Raw genomic sequence first — 16,674 nt, 5'->3', positions numbered from 1 at the left:
AAAATAAAAATATTTTTTATTATTTTATAAAATTTTTAATAATATTTTAATACAAATTGACTAGACTGTTGCCTAGCTCATTTTTTAGGGGTAGAGATGCACTTGGCAATTACCGTTCATTGGAGTCAATTACTATTCATTTGGGTGGATTAAATAGATTTTGGGCCAGTTCATTTTTTAGGGATGGAGTTGCTCTAAGAAGCACGCATATATAGATTATGTAACATTACCTGTAATTCTTCGTACAACAGGTTCAATCCAAGAGTCTAGATTAATCTAATCAACTTGATTACGCTTAAATAAGATTTATATTTTATTTCTTAATTTTATTACAAGTGATATCATTATTTAATTTATGTGAAGAGAATAGGGTTTGAACCCGGGTAGTGATGATTACAAATCAATAAAAGCATGCAAGAGACATAATTTTTAGCAACAATTTGTGAAAGCCTTTATTCTTCACTTATTGCCTGTACTTGTGAATGAAGACACAATTAATAACATTGTTAAAATAGGAAGAAAATAAGAAAAATCCGAAATATTCAAACGATAACAATAAATAAAATATTTATGTAGCAAGATGGTGAATCTGCACCACATATTGCATGTGCTCCGACGAAAATTTTATGTGATTCAATGCGCATTAATCTTCCTCCAAATTAATTTCTTCTTGCGAAAGCCAAAGAAGCGGAATAAGGGTTTGAAAAACCAGGCATCCATTATCTGAAACATGATTTTGACAGATTGATACATGGGAAACTGAAGCAGGCCGAATAGAGGGACCGGGAAAAAAGCAATAGGGTAAAGCAGAGACTTGGTCCATTTTTTCTCGATGCGAATCAAGAGCAAAATAGTGGCAGCAAAGGCGAGCATGGTGGTTGCCATGGACACGAAGAGAAAGACGAATCCTATCATGACCTTGCGAGGAATGCTTTTAACGAAATTTGGGTACTCGAGAGGGGAGGAGAGGACCGAGAGAAAGAATGCCACAGAAGATAATGAGCAGGCGATGGCCAAAACGTCCATGCTGGTAAAGAGCAAAAAGAGAGGATTGTTCTCGAAAACAGGACGACCACTTTGCTCGTTGTTACCCCCAGGAATGGCATAGGCGGCTGCAAAGACCACAGTGGCCACTAGCACCGCCACGGTTGAGCATGACTGAGCCGTTTCTTTTACCCAATCTTGTGCGGACTTCAGAAGATCGTCATGCCCAGCATTGAACAACTCCTCCGCTGTCTGATCATTGTCGTTGTGGTGCATGATGTAATGAGGTGGTAACAGCTCTTTTATACGCTGCCACAAACACACGTACACATTTATCATGTCAACGTATAGATTTTGTAATAGAAATATTTGTCTAACAACATAAGTATTTATAAGGTCGATAGACTTAATCAGTAATACAAATATCTGTGTGATGAGATAAGTCTAGTAAGAGAACATTACCTGCTTCCAGAGCAGCTCTTTTTGCAATTCCATGGCAGGGCCTATTACTTTCTGAGACACTGCTATAGAGTAGTAAGTTCTATCCGCAGCCTGGTGCAATATGGTGTTTCCATTGTGGTCTATCCTCTTATTCAGCCTTGACATCAGTTTTGGTTCGCTTTGGATAAGATCAAGGATATCTTTCTGACGGTTCTTAATGGCCAGATGCAAAATGTTGCGTTCATTTTCGTTAACAAGCTCGGCTGTCTGAGGATGCTGTTCAAGTATCTCCTTCACAATGGTGGAAAATCCTGTGATAGTTGCTATAAGCAATGGAGTAGATTTGTTAGCTTCACTCCTCGCCTCCTTTTTTGATTTGGTTGCTTCCTCTTCTTTTTTACATCTATCCGATACGGTTATCTCCCTGACCCCAGAGAGATGCTTATCTGCGGCCGCCTTTCCTTTTTCACCTCCTTCATCACCATTTGTCTTATCCGATTTGGTTGCTTCCTTTTCTTTATCAGGTTTTTCCCCTGACCCTAGAGAAATGGTCCTGATATTTGGTTGCTTATTAGTAATCAACAAAGAATAGTCGTCCAACTTGACGAGCAATGGGATGAGTTTCTTCAGTGATTTTTTGTTTTTCTTCTCCTTCCATATCGTGTCGATTACATCTTCATGGGGGCCTCCTATTCCTATCCATCACATGGTCAAGCAGAAGATGTTATCAGCACTCTAAATAAGTTATCATGTACTCTTCATGTTGTCACATAAAATTATAAGGAATAGGATGAACTGTCAATTAGTCCTTGAATTATCATCTTAGTAAAAATTAGATCTCTAAACTATTTTTTCAGAAAAATCATTCTTTGAATTATAAAAATATGCCAATTACATCCCTAATATTATAGTCAAGGCAACTATATTCAATTTTCCGTCAATTTAAGTCACGGTACTTGCAAGTAATATACATTGGAGAGTAGATTGATAGTTTTTCATAAAGAAATGGTGTAAGTAGTTAACTTTGAAGGGTAAATTAGTAGTTTTTCATAAGAAATAGTGTAAGTTAACTTTGGAGATTGAATTAGACGTTAGATTCGCAACCTATATGAAATGTTAAGGGTTTATAGGCGAGAAAATGACGGTATTACACTCTAAAGTGTGTCAAGTGATTTAAGTTGACAAAAAATTGGATAAAATAGCTTTGAATATAATAGTAGGGATGAAATTAGCAATTTTTAATGAATTTAGGGACTTATTTTACCAAAAAAATAATTCAATGACCTAATTTTTAACGAGGTGATAATTCAGGAACTAAATCGGCACTTCACAAATAAATAATTTTTTTTTTTTTTAGAGTTTCAGTAACAAGAGTTTGCCTTGATAAAAATGAGGCGGAAAATAAACAAACCTTTAGCAAGGGTGTCCCATAATGAATGGTAAGCCTTCATAACAACTGCCAAACATTTAATGCATGCAACTTCGTTAGAATAGTGAAAAAAATTCCAATTCGATCAATTAATTAGATTACAAATTTGATTACCTGCGAGCTTGTTCCGAAAGATGGATCGACGGGGATGGTTGCCATCCATGCCGCTCTCCACATCATCCTTCTGATTTGGTGTGACCACATTTCCTCCGTCGGGAAGACCTGCATATATAATGATATTAAGTATGAGATTACTGCTTCATTAAAAAAAAAAAAAAAAAAAAACATGCTTGGACCTGTGTATATATAGCATGCGTACGTGCGCACACATAGCAGTTTGTAGAGTAATGGTACGTACAATGATAAATAAGCATCTTCCATTTGCTTTCTTTAAATTTTGGGTCAAAGGCAGTTGGCATTTGGGCTAGCAAATGAAGGCTTGTCAATCCTTTATCTTCCTTAAGGCGCGCTAGATATGGGTATTTCTCCAGTAACCAAATAGCTGTCTCTGCGTTGTGGAAGATAAAGAGCAAAAGTTATTAATCTACATTGCGAGTTCTGAGAGAGAGAGAGAGAGAGAGAGAGAGAGAGAGAGAGAGAGAGAGACCAAAATGTTGCGCAACGACTGTGATATGAAGAATGGACATTTTGTCATCTCTGTGGAAGTGCCTCCAAAGATTGTCCTCCTGATCCTGTAGTTTGTCGGCATAAAACATCACCAAGTCAGTGTGACCGAGAGCAGCCGCCCTGAAGAGCGGAGTTTCTCCTAAATAGTTCCGTGTCTCCAGCAGCTGCAGCGCATAATTCTCTGAATCCCGACCCTCCAGATCCAGCAGCTTCCGCGCATAATTGTCTTTATCAGTACTACTAGTACTGATCATCCTGACCTCTTCTGGAACAGGCTCGTTGAATTTGCTCACCAGGTACTCTGCCGCTTCCTTATTGCCGGACACACTCACCTCGTGGAGAGTATTGTTTCCGTACTTATTAGGAAACCTTAGAGCCTTTATCTTTTCATTGGTTGAATTGAGTATATTGATAACCTTTTCGAGGACTTCTTTACCTGATTTGCTGCTGCAAGAAGCCGCAAGGTGCAATACAGTGTCCCCGTCCACTGTCATTTCATCAAGCAGTTTTTCCGGATGATTCTCGAACTTTTCCTTCAGCCGTTCCCATTCCCATTCCTTATTCATGGCATATTTATAGGAATCTTTCAAGTCTTGCATTTTGCTTAATCTCTCTTTCTGATCCGGCCGACAGCTATCCACTCTCTCTTTTATCCGATCCGGCCGATCCGTTAGCGTTTTCCAGTACTCCATTTGTAGTGTACTAGATAGCTTGGGGCATGTAATGCGGCGGTTGTTGCTTTGATTTATAGGCAGCTACTACTGCTGCTGTCATATGCTTTACTTAATTTAGTAACACAGAATATTGAACGATAAAGCATAAAGGATCGAAGAGTTCAGGTTACTTCCTGCTTTTTAGCTGTACGTGCTTTATCCGTACAAGCATCGACCTTTGCTTATAATATTAGGTTTTAATTATGGCTAATGTTACGGAGATCAAATTTTGAAACTCAATTTTGTAAACTAAATTATGTAGTTGTTGATAATTTGATTGTATATAATGTTAAAGAGACTAAACTTTTAAATCAAATTTACAAATTAAATAATGTATTACAAATAAAAAATAAACACGTTAATTAATACTTAATATCCAATCACCAATATCCAAGTGTGAAACACGTCTAGCTATAACGTTACCTTCAGGTATAAATTGTTTTCACAAAGTGTGAAACACGTCTAGCTACAATATAAATTTATAATTTTATATATTAATTCGAAAGACTGTTGGGAATCGTAAAGCATACAACGATCGAATATTTAAAGGTTAATCGCCATTTAATAGCACCCCTTTTAAATATGCTTCATCCGTACAACCATGTACCTTTGCAAGCATGCAACACGTGCCTCGATTAAATATATATATTTTTTATTTGAGGGATGCAGTAGTATAAAAATAATATTATAGAGATTAAATTTATAAATTAAATTATGTGTCATCAATAAAGAATAAATTTTAATAAGAAATAAGCACATTAATTAACATTTAAATGATAATCATATCATCAATTTTTATATCATTTAATTTACAAAATTTAAAAACTCTCTCGCATCATCCAGTAGTATAATATAAACAAAATGGAAACAACCGACAAAATGTAACAAAGTGTGTGTTTATCATTTTCTTTGTTAAATTTACACCTCATGTCCTTGAACAGGTACATACACATACATAACACACGATAAATTTTACACGATAACAAAAACAATAAGGAAAGATTTACCATACCCTGTCTCCTTTCCACGTCCATTAATGAAATCAATGCCGTTCCGCCAACCGTCCATTCTTCCACAGGGGCATCCAAATTCCCAACCTGGATCCACGTCACGAAAAATAACATGCATAAAAAGACTTGATATTAAGAAATAATACAAGTATGACAATGGAATATGGAACAGCAACTAATACAAGCCTAATTAAGAAAAAATATACTTTGGCACACTGAATAAATGAGATAATGGATAGAGGTACAAACTGATGATATCAACCCAGTTTTTCCACTCTGAAGGAGAGCTCCAGCGGCATAACCCAATGCATAGCAGTATAGGTAGAATCGAAGTTGGTTGGTAAACCACATCTTTCTTCATACCTACAAAAAACAAAAAAAAAAAAAAAAAAGACAACAGGTGAACAAAATTAGGGATGCGAACATTAATCAATATCTCCGATACACAATCACTAAACCCGTATCCTGATCAATCCATGCCAGCGAACGAATCAGTTACCCTCAAAGCCCCAACACATGGGATGGACGTATTCTTAATCATTGAAACCACATTTAGCCGAAGGATTATGTCGTTAGGTTAAAAATTAAGTACCCGAAAAAGTGAGACTGTCCTTGGAACTGGCCATTATATGAACCTTCCTGCTTCCTCTTCTCCAAGTCTGTCTCAACCATTTGAATAAGCATCTTCTCTGTTTCTATTTTGGCAACCTAGTGGTAAAAACAAAGATTAGCATGCATGCTGCATTGATGTGCCCAGAACATCCCCGGACAGATTTAAGTCAAATTGGAAAATGAAAAATATACCTGAACATTTCCATGAGGATCTCTTTCAAGCATCAACTGCTCTTGGATTGCTTCAGGTAGGAAATCAAAAAAGCTCTAGAGATTGGCTTGTAAGTTTCTTTTTCCACAGCCCATCTTCATCTACAACCTCATGGGCCAGAATTTCATTCAATTCAGCAACAAGTTGCTGCACCTGCAAACGGAAAGGTTAAAAACATTATATGTTAGTCAATGCAGTTATTTGAGTGTGCATCTATGTGTGAAACAGTAGAACACTTGCTTTCCAAGTAAACAAAAGAACATGAATAAAGAAGGGTTTCAAGTTATTATATTAAAGATCAAGAATAATACCTCAGGACTGCAATCAATTAGACCCTCAGGGATAAGTATGACACCATAGTTATAACCCAGCTCAGCACGCTTCAAGATTACATTCACAATGTGGTCAGTGACATTTTTCAGTGTCAGCTTCTTTGCAGCAACCTGAAGAAAGATATGTCAGATGCATTCGGCAAGTGGATATCTTTTGGTTGCACCAATAGATTACCTAGCACCATATTACTTTCCACAAGAAAACATAATGAATATTAGAAAATAAGTGTCAATCAAGTTGTGACAGAGACACCAATGCTTAATGTGTTAATAATCCCACAACACCAATTTAATAAATAAAAAATCGATATAAGCAATTTGAATATGAATAACAATATAACCGAAGGACCTCTTCTCCAATAATTGTAATGTTGGATGAGTTTGCAAAGCACATTCTAATGTAATGTGTGAAGCCGCACGCCCCATAAGTCGTACAACTGCAGACAGATACACAAGATTTTATTTTATACCGCAAACATAAGCTTGAAAAATTTAAATATGTATCTGGTAGACATTTGATTTACTTACAATGATAATATTTTCCAGTTGACCGGGCATCTGTCATGACATTGCCAATCATTTCTGCATATATCTGCATAAATTTTTTAACAACCTATTACAATTATGCTAAAATAAAGGATTTTAGCTAAATGTATCAAATAAGGTGTCTAAATGCTCATTGACCTCCCGTGGTTAGGAAGAATTTACACGTGACACTTTAGGTATAGGAATTAAAGGTGCTTTCCTGTTTGTGATAGGAAGATGAAAATTAATAACAATACAAGCAGCGGCCCGCCCCTACTGCCATACATTGTGCTTCCTTTGGCGCGGTCTTGCAAGTAATCTAACACCAAAACACCGATCGAAATCAACCAAAATTCGAAAAGCAATACAAAGTTTACGAAACATATAACAAATTGATAATTAAGACCCTCACCGAAAATTCCAGAAATCACATTGTGCCCTCCGGGTGCTTGGCCTCCAGATAAAACAACACCGATCTTCAACTTCTGCTCCGGTAGACCCGAATCGGAATCGCTTGGCGCCAGGACCGAAAACATTAGGAAACAACTTCGCGATCTCCTCTGAGAAACCGAAACGAGAGACGATCAAATACGGAGTAGAAAATCCAAAAAGCACAAATTCTACAGTCTTCTCGCTAAATCTAATCGACTAAAATTGAACTTCAAAATTTCTCCGAGATCAAACGCTAGAAACACGCATGGCTCCGAGCACAAAGCGGAAGAAGAAGAAAGAATAATAAACTGACCTGGATTGCCGGCGGCGGAGCTAGCGGGACCGTCGACGACCTTGAAGGGCATTCTGAGCACGGAAGGGAGAGGTAGTGCATGGTCGATAAGACTGGCCTGGACCTCGCTGTAGACGGAGACGAATCGGCCGGTGACAGGTGCTGGAACTAACTCAGCACCGGCAGCACCGCCGTTATCAACGAGTGATGGTGGAGCCACTAAAAACTAACACGCACAAACAGTGTCTCCGAGATCTTCGAGTGTTTAGGTGCGACTGCGAACGGAGAGTGAAATCTATCGAATCGCGTTTGACTCCCGAGAGTGAGTGTGGGCGTTTAAACGAGGAGATGAGAAGGGTAGGAACGTCATTTCAGGTCATTGGACTTCCGTCGTGGAGCGGGATGTTAGGTGGCCCGTTGGATGCGAGGGTGTTTCGGGAATTGGACGGACGAGATTTGGCGATGTGGTGGTGTATGGTCTGTTATGGTGGTCTAAACCGCAGCGGTTGTTGGTGGCGGGTTTTGCGTAGGTGGACACCTTACCTTCCCGTGGTTGGTGGGCGCCAGAAATCTAGACGCGATTTGGCATATTCCGGAATCACGGATCTTTCGTTTGCGTTCGAAACAGGGGCGTTTGGTGACAAGATTTGATTGGCAATTGGGTATCAAACTATTAGGCCCAATTGTTTGGCCGACATTTGAGTTTCCAAATTGTAGGCCCAATTCAAAACCAAAATTAATGGTTCACAAGTCATAATTATGTGTCCCCTCACTACAAGCGTGCTAAATGAGAATCGGGCTAGTTTTTTACATCCACGGTGGATAAGGCATTTCTTTCATCTTACTGCGTTTCAGATTCAAATATTATCCTCTTCATTCAGTGTAAAGTAAAAATTGTTTGTAATCAGAACTAGATGGTTTTTCAAGTAGAGCTGAATTCTCTCTCTTCCTAATTCTCCTTCCTCTCATCCCCTTATATTTGAATGGTCTATTAGGAGCACGTACGAAAAAAATCAAACAAAATTTAGCAAAAGCGAATGAACTAACAAGTTAAACTACGAGCCCCTTCATCGAGTTGACAACTTTAGCTCCCATGAGGCAAAAAGCAATAATTAAAGTTTCGTGTGCATAGAAAAACGCTATTAATCAATTAAGCTATAAAGCTCTTGTTTGACGACTTTAGCCAGCATATCACTTTAATCTTAGGCTGCTATGCTTTTCTCTTTGCTTTATTAGTTACTAATGATCATTATCGCAACATCATCGACTCGTTTTAACAACTTGATTACCAGTAAATGATGCTTTTCTACATATGGATTAAAGATGATCATCCATATTAATCCAAACAATGTGTTAATGATGTAATTTAATTTAATTTTTTCTGCATAATTAGATAGGGCAACATGAAGAACTAAACAAGTCAGTAATTTAGATGAATGGAATCTCTCCACGTCCTCTTATCATCTAAAACTTTAAAAGAGATATAGCAAAAGCACTTTTTTGTACCTAAACCATATAATCACTTTAATCAAATAGGTTTTCGGCCATGTTGGGAAATGTTTAACTACAAAAAATTATTATGATCTCATAAGTACTTTTATTAGAAGCACGTCAAAATTTCACTTAAAAAGTTCTTCCAAATACTTTTAAAGTCTTCTTGACAATCAAGAACTTACGACTATATTTGGCTAAAGTTGTTAAAAGTGCTTATGGATCATAGAGCACTTTCTAGAGAAGAACACGTTATGTGTTTCTTCTGCTTCAAAGTGACTTTCCAAAAAAAATAAAAACCTTTACCCTTTTCTCTTGTATTATGAGGAATTAGGTATATGTTCCCCGCGGATACTTTCTACAATAGCAATCCCATACGGAGCCTTCCTAACAAGCTCTCATGGAATGGAACCACTACTTTTCATGTTAACCAAACTCTTCAAAAGGATGTGCCAACTAACAGTAATTAGACTCTACAAAGTAAGCTATTAAGCATCATGATTACTGGCTCGATTAACTAAAAGAATGTTCCCCATTTGCCTTCTTTCATTCACCAACCCATCTATTAAAATGTTGTAAAACACAAGACACAATCATGATAAACAAACCCCACAAATGCCAAGGGTGCATAAATGATTAATTTGGCACGAAACTTCCTTCGAAGCTCCAATTCAAACCATGTCAAAACCGAAAGCCTCTTCCAAGCAGCAACAGAGAATATGCAAGGCATTGTGTTGCAGCAGCTGCCGGCTTAGCGTGTCTTCGTCTAGCTCGGAGGAAGTAGCCAGCTCTAGTTCCGACAGGTACCCTTCAATATCAAGCCTATCGCATGCCATGGTTCAAGAAAGACTCGACCAGATGATCAGGGAAGGGCAGGAGGGCTCGAGGCACGTTGATCATCGGAGAAGAAAGCAGAGAGCTGGTGATGATCATGATCAACTTCAAGCAGGAGGGACTAAATTTGTTGTAATGGTTCGAATGGAGAAGTGTTCTTATGATCCGAGGGAGGATTTCAGGGAGTCCATGGCGGCGATGATAATGGCAAACCGGATAGAAGAGCCTAAAGATCTTCGTAGCCTTTTGAATTATTATGTTTCGATGAATTCGGATGAGTATCGTGAGCTTATACTCGAGGTGTTTCATGAAGTTTGCTCTGATTTTTTATTGTGTAAATTCCATTAACTGATGAGATCTTGTCAACTTTAGACTTTTTTTGTTTTTGTCTTTTGTACTTAAAAGCTGGTTTGGTATTGCTGTGATTTGAAAAAAAACTGCTTCTACTGTGCTGTGAGAATAAGCAGCTATGAAATAAAGCAGCAGAGTGTTTGGTAAACTTTTTTGTAAAAGTGCTTTTGGAAAGAAAAAAATAGTATGATAGTGTTTGGTAAACTTTTACGTAAAACAGATGTGACTGTATGAAATGACAAAAAAGGGTATAATACTATATTATTATTATGATATTTTATTTAATATTATTATTTTTGTGTGGCCGTGGGGCCCACATCCTATTTCCCTTATCCCCGTGTCTTCCTTTCCCTCTACATTCCTGAACTCTCTCGAAAACTCTCAGCTCTCTTTCTCTCTCTCTGCACTCTCTCCTCCACCAAGACAACCCCACACACAAACCTTCGATCTCAGACCATCTCACCACCAGATTATCATCATCTCCACCCCTACGAATTTAACCCCAAGTTTGGGTTACGGGAATCATGTTTTGGGTGTTGGGGATAAGAAAATTTGAGAACTCAAATCCCTGAGCTCTTCGACAAGAATCAAACAAAATCAGTCCTTTCCATTCTGCCCATTTCCCCCCATCTCTCAGATTTCTTAATCCCCAAACACCAAAACAAACCCACCTCTTGGATCTCATCGCCCCTCCCTCCTCTACATATCCCTCCCCCACCATTCTCATTCCCCTTTTAGATCCCACCTACCCATTTCCCCATTTCCCCATTCCCAATTCCTATCTCACTACGGGAATCAAAACGAGGAGCTCACTTTGGTTTTGCTTTGCTTCACCGCACACTCCAATGGCTTCCTTCACTGTCCCTTGTCCCAAGGCATGAGGCCTTGTTACCCGCCTCGATTCCTCCGCCCACCTCTTGGATCTCATCCCCCCTCCCTCCTCTGCATATCTAGCGAAATAAGAATATCAACTATGAAGATTCGATCTTCAACCCAGCAAGAAGGAGAAATGGAGGAGAGTATATTTGAGATTGTGAAAGTTTCATTAAATTCTACTGTTCACCCACTTCTTGAAAAAAAAAAAAGATCTGGTTTTGAGAAGCAGCATTTTGCTGCTTCAACTTTTTGCCATTTTTTAGCTTAAAATGTGACATCCCACATCGCCCTGGGAAGTGATCCTTAAATGTATATTTTCATCCCTACCTAGCACGAGGCCTTTTGGGAGCTCACTGGCTTCGGGTTTCGTAGGAACTCCGAAGTTAAGCGAGAAGAGGGCTAGAGCAATCCCATGATGGGTGACCCACTGGGAAGTTGCTCGTGAGTTCCCAAAAACAAAACCGTGAGGGAATGGTAAGCCCAAAGCGGACAATATCGTGTTACGGTAGTGGAGCGGGCCCGAGAAGTGATCCGCCCCGGGCCGGGATGTAACATAAAATGATAGTGACTTTGAAAATAAGCAAAGTTACCAAACACAAATTTTACTCTAGCTTTTTTTCATCCCTACTTTTTTTTTTAAGCACCTCAATGCCAAACCAGGACTAACTCAAATTATTGTATCATATTCTAAAATCTAAATCCAACCCAAACTATGAAAAGTGGATTCGAACTTGAGTCCAGAGAGGGAAACACACTGCTTTTTATAATTTGCCCATAATTTAAAATGAAGACACAATAAAATTGTGTTATTATATTGATGAGAAAAGAAGAAGAACCCAACTGAAATATTCAATTGATAACTGCAAATCTCACAATTTCTTATGCCGAAAGATTGTGAATCTGCAGCACACATTATGCCGTGATGAAAAGTTTATATGATCCAATACTCCTTACTCCCATATTGACCTCCTCTTGAAAAAGCCAAGAAAGCAGAGTAAGGGTTTGAAAACCCAGGCATCAATTTTCTGAAACATGACTTTGAAAGATTAATACATAGGAAATTACAGCAAACCGAATAGAGGGATTGGGAAAAAGGCAATAGGGTAAAGTAGAGACTTGTACCATTTCTAGCAAGCATGGTGGTTGCCATGCACAAGAAGAGCAAGATGAATCCGGTCACGACCTTGCGAGGAAGGCTGCTAATGAAAAGCGGGTACTGGAGTGGAGAAAGAGAACAGAGAGAAAGAGAGCCATGGAAGACAATGAGCAGGCGATGGCCACAAGGTCCATGCAGGTGATTAGCAAAGAGAGAGGATCATCCTGGAAAACAGGACGGCCACGTTGTTCATTAACCCCATGAATGGCGTAGGCGGCTGCAAAGACCACAGTGGCCAGTGGCCACTAGCACAGCCATGGTTGAGCATGACTCAACCGTTTCTTTTATCCATTCTTGCGCAAACAACAAAAGCTCGTTATGCTCATGGTAAAACAGCTCCTCTGCTGTCTGATCCTCTTTGTTGTGGTGCATGCCGTGGTGAGGTGGTAGTATACTGCCACACGCTGACACAAACACCATGCACGTTTATCAGTCGATCTACATATTCTGTAACATAAGTTTTTGTTTGACAACATAATTTTTGTTATCATGTCAATGGACTTGATTAGTAACATAAGTATTCGTCTGACAACATAGGGCTTTTATCAAGTTCACAACTCAGCAGTAGCACAAGGGATTTGTCTGGCAACATAAATTTAGCAATAGAACGTTACCATAAACCAGCGCAGCCCTGCTTGTAACTGCATGGCAGGACCAATTAAATTTTGAGACAATGCTATGGAGTAGAAACTTCCATCCGCAGCCTGGTGCAATATGGTGTTTCCATCGCAGTCCATCCTCTCATTCAGCCTTGACAAATACAGTTGGTATGCTTTTAATAAACTTAAGAGTCGATTTCTGGCGGTGCTTAATTGCCAAATGAAAAATGTTGCGTTCGTCATAGTTAACGTGCTCGACTGCTTGAGGATGCTGCTCGAGTATCTCCTCCAAAATGGGCACAATTCCCCTGATAGTTGCCTGAGGATGCTGCTTAATTAATACATATATTATGCCGCCCTGCAGCCCTATCCCAGGCTACGCGTCACCTTCGTTCTCTTTTCTCTCACCTCACTTCGAGTTAGAGTAATGTTATTCTTACCATAATTTTATACTATATTTTTTTTTATCATCATAGATGACAGATGAGTTGGACAAGTTACATCATTTAATTTCAATCTTTTTATTAATTAAAATACTTAAATAATCTTAGGTGAAAGAATGAGACTTCTCATATCACAATCATCATTTAATTAACAATCATTTTATTAATTATCAATTAACATTTTGATTAAATGCTAATTAATTTAGATGATGTGGTTGTCCAACTCATCTGCCATCTCAAATGGTAAAGAAATGTGGTATAAAATTGTGGTAAGAATTGTAACAACCCGTTCCGGAATTTACGTGAGAAAATGGGTATTTTTATATTTTCACTAAGTTTGAAGGATACCTTCCTTTTTAAAATTGTTTTTGAGTTTGGTGAGCCCAAGGGCCACCACCCTGTTTTGTCCCCGGTTCCCTTTTCCTTTTCTTTTTTTTTTCCTGAAAAAGTCTCTTCTCTCTTCTCTCTTCTCTTTCTCCTTTGTGATTTCTCCATCCCCCCTCTCGGTGCTCTTTCCTCCGACAAGAACACACACACACACACACACCCGTGCCCACACCTATAGCTCTTTTCTAACCCCGTGGTTGTGTTTTGGACGTCAAACCACGAAGAAACCACCTCGGAGACATTTCCCAGTTTTCCGGCGAGCACCGCCCCTTTCGAGGAAATTTCCGGCCAAACCACGGCGAGTTAGCCGGCGTGCAAGGTATCAATCTCTTTGTCTCGCTGAGTACTACAACTTTCCTTTTTGTTTCACCTAATTTCATTGAGTGTTGAAGAAGTTATGCTCATTTGAATCTTACCCAGTTCCGACGGACACCCGTGGCTTCCAGGCTGTTTTCCGGCCAACTCCGACCACGATGACGGGAACCAAGGGTATATTTCGATTCCTTACCTTCGGGGCTTCAATTTGGTATATTGAATGACATGTTTTGGTTGAGTTTTGAGCTCCATCGGAGCTTGGGAATTCTCCGGCCGAAATCCGGCCTTCTCCCACCTGGAATCCGGCGAACACCCAAGGCCTTTGGGCCTTTCCTGCCAAGCCCAAAACCTTGGTTGCAGCTCGAACCCATTTCCCCTTTTAAATTAGGCCTTGGGCCGTGAGATTCAAAAACCCAAACCCATTTTCTGTTTTTACCCAAACCCAACCCATTTAAAACCCTAGCCCAAAACCCTAACCCAAAACCCTAAAGCCCTGACCCGTGACCCGTTGACCCGTGACCCGTTGACCCGTAACCCTGACCCGTTGACCGTTGACTGGGTCAACGGTCAGCGTTGACTCTGACTTTGACCGGTCAACGGTCAACGTTGTTGACTTTTTGGGTTTTTGTGCGAGACCCCTCCTAGGCTAATTTCGACGTTCTGAACCCGTTTTCGATTTCCGTTTTCCCAAATTCAATCGTTTGAGTAGAGTTTGACTAAATGTACCCTTTATGTGCTTAGGGGCAACTATATGTGGCGTTTCCTTCTTCGCTAGATGGCGTGGCTTTTCGACGGCGAAGTACTGTGAGTGAACCCCTTCTAAAAATGCATGTTTTAATGATAGAATTGCATACACAGAAAGGCATGACTTTACGATTATGTTTTATGAAACGTTTTGAGATAACACGCTTACTGAGGCTAGTTTGAATTATTACTATTTTTCATATAACCCATGTTCTTATAGAATATCTGATGGATGACGATATGATATTTAGAACATGTTTAGAACACTTCTTTATAGTATAGATGATGGATGACTTTATACTATGAAGTTGATTTTCAATATATGTATGTTCACTGGTTTTGTACTTACCTAGTGGTCCTTTCCGCTACGGGACGTAGGGATAGATCCGGTCCGTCCCGGGCGACGGTTTGGTGTTGGCATAAGGCCTAAAGTGTGTTTTCCTCTGACTGTCTGCTCAGAGACGGGGAGCCGGCAAGGGGCCTGAAGTGTGTTTTCCTCTGACTGTCTGCTCAGAGACTGGGAGCCGGCATGGGGCCTGAAGTGTTATATCGAACATTCACTAGTGTTTATTGTTTATGCGAATTATGATTTGAGACATTGCACGACATGTTAGGTTTCGGAAAACCTATGTTTATCATTATATTTGTGTTTTCATAAAACCTGGGGGTTAGACATTGCACTCATGTTTGTTTTGCGCCCCCTTCAGGACTTAGAATCGAGGCATACAATCCCGACGTCCAGACACTTCTGCATCGACATCTTCGAGTCCTCTCGGTGTAGGACCCACTCCTTGGTTTCATTCAATTTTATATTATTTTCTTTAGTATTCTAGATTAGAGGTGTGCTCTGAACACGGTCCTTATTTGCATATTAATTATTCTTTTATATTTATAAACCTTATTTATCCCTTGTTTTCAGCATTTGCACTCAATAAATGGCTTTCGTCACCTTCGGGTGTCGGCCAGCACGTGCTTATCCTGGTATTCGGGGAATATCGGGGTTGGGGCGTGTCAAGAATAACATTATTGGAGTTCAAATCTTCTTATCTTATTGTTTATTGCTAGATTAATTTAAATTTGAGATTTGTGCCTTAAATCAATTAAATCATCAAATTAATCTAACGATACCCAATGAGGGGTGAATATCAACCCCACTTTATGGGGTGAGCAAAATGCACTCACTATTGCAAATATTTTTCTACTTTTCAACGGAGATAAATATTGTGAAGTCGCCATGCCAGGTGGACCGTCAGACCAACTTCACAAAAGCATTGACCTCCGCCGATACCTATGAGGCAGCCCTTTAGGCCGGCACCCAGCTATATTATTGGCCAGGCACCCAGCCAATCCACTCTAGTAGAGTAGATAGGCTGGCACCCAGCCCAAGCTGGTCTTAGGCCGGCTCAGAATGTGCTGAGCTCTTGCCCGGCCTACATGACGTCAGGCGATACCGTCATCCTCCCTCGACCCGAATTCGATTCCCTGGGTGTGGAGCACCTCCTTGGTGAGCTCCAGCGAGGAGACGACGAAGAAGCAGAGAGTCCAGAGAGAAGAAGAAGAAGGGAAGAAGAAGAAGGGCAGCGTGATTCTCGACCCCGAGCTCAGCAGCAGCGGCGGCACTGGCGGCGTCGAGGCTGAGTCCCAGAAGCTCCCTTCCTCCAAGTACAAAGGCGTGGCCCCGCAGGCCAACGAACGCTGGGGTGCCCAGATTTACGAGAAGCACCAGCGCGTCTGGCTGGGTACCTTCAACGAAGAGGACGAGGCCGCCAGGGCCTACGACATTGCTGCACAGCGCTTCCGTGGTCGCGATGCCGTCACCAACTTTAAGCCCTCATCCGTCGAAAAACTGTGCTTGACCGCACAGTTGGAA

General features: G+C 40.1%; 1 protein-coding gene and 1 pseudogene across 1 annotated transcript; both read right to left on the bottom strand.

Annotated features, from left to right (window-relative positions):
• Positions 1 to 420: 420 nt before the first annotated feature.
• LOC137727046 (uncharacterized) lies at positions 421 to 4,173 on the bottom strand. Its single transcript, XM_068465989.1, has 6 exons — positions 3,462 to 4,173; positions 3,213 to 3,362; positions 2,969 to 3,076; positions 2,837 to 2,881; positions 1,447 to 2,120; positions 421 to 1,293 (listed from the first exon to the last, which is right to left on the bottom strand). Exons 1-6 carry the CDS (start codon positions 4,171 to 4,173, stop codon positions 634 to 636), a joined length of 2,349 nt encoding a protein of 782 aa, XP_068322090.1. The 3' UTR covers positions 421 to 633.
• Positions 4,174 to 5,012: 839 nt separating this feature from the next.
• On the bottom strand, positions 5,013 to 9,935 carry LOC137727041 (pyrophosphate--fructose 6-phosphate 1-phosphotransferase subunit beta-like; annotated as a pseudogene).
• Positions 9,936 to 16,674: the final 6,739 nt, after the last annotated feature.

This window comes from Pyrus communis, chromosome 2, assembly GCF_963583255.1.
Source record: "Pyrus communis chromosome 2, drPyrComm1.1, whole genome shotgun sequence".
NCBI classification, from domain to species: Eukaryota; Viridiplantae; Streptophyta; class Magnoliopsida; order Rosales; family Rosaceae; genus Pyrus; species Pyrus communis.
Note: the sequence above shows the minus strand (reverse complement) of the source record. Positions and strands in the feature narration are given on the sequence as shown.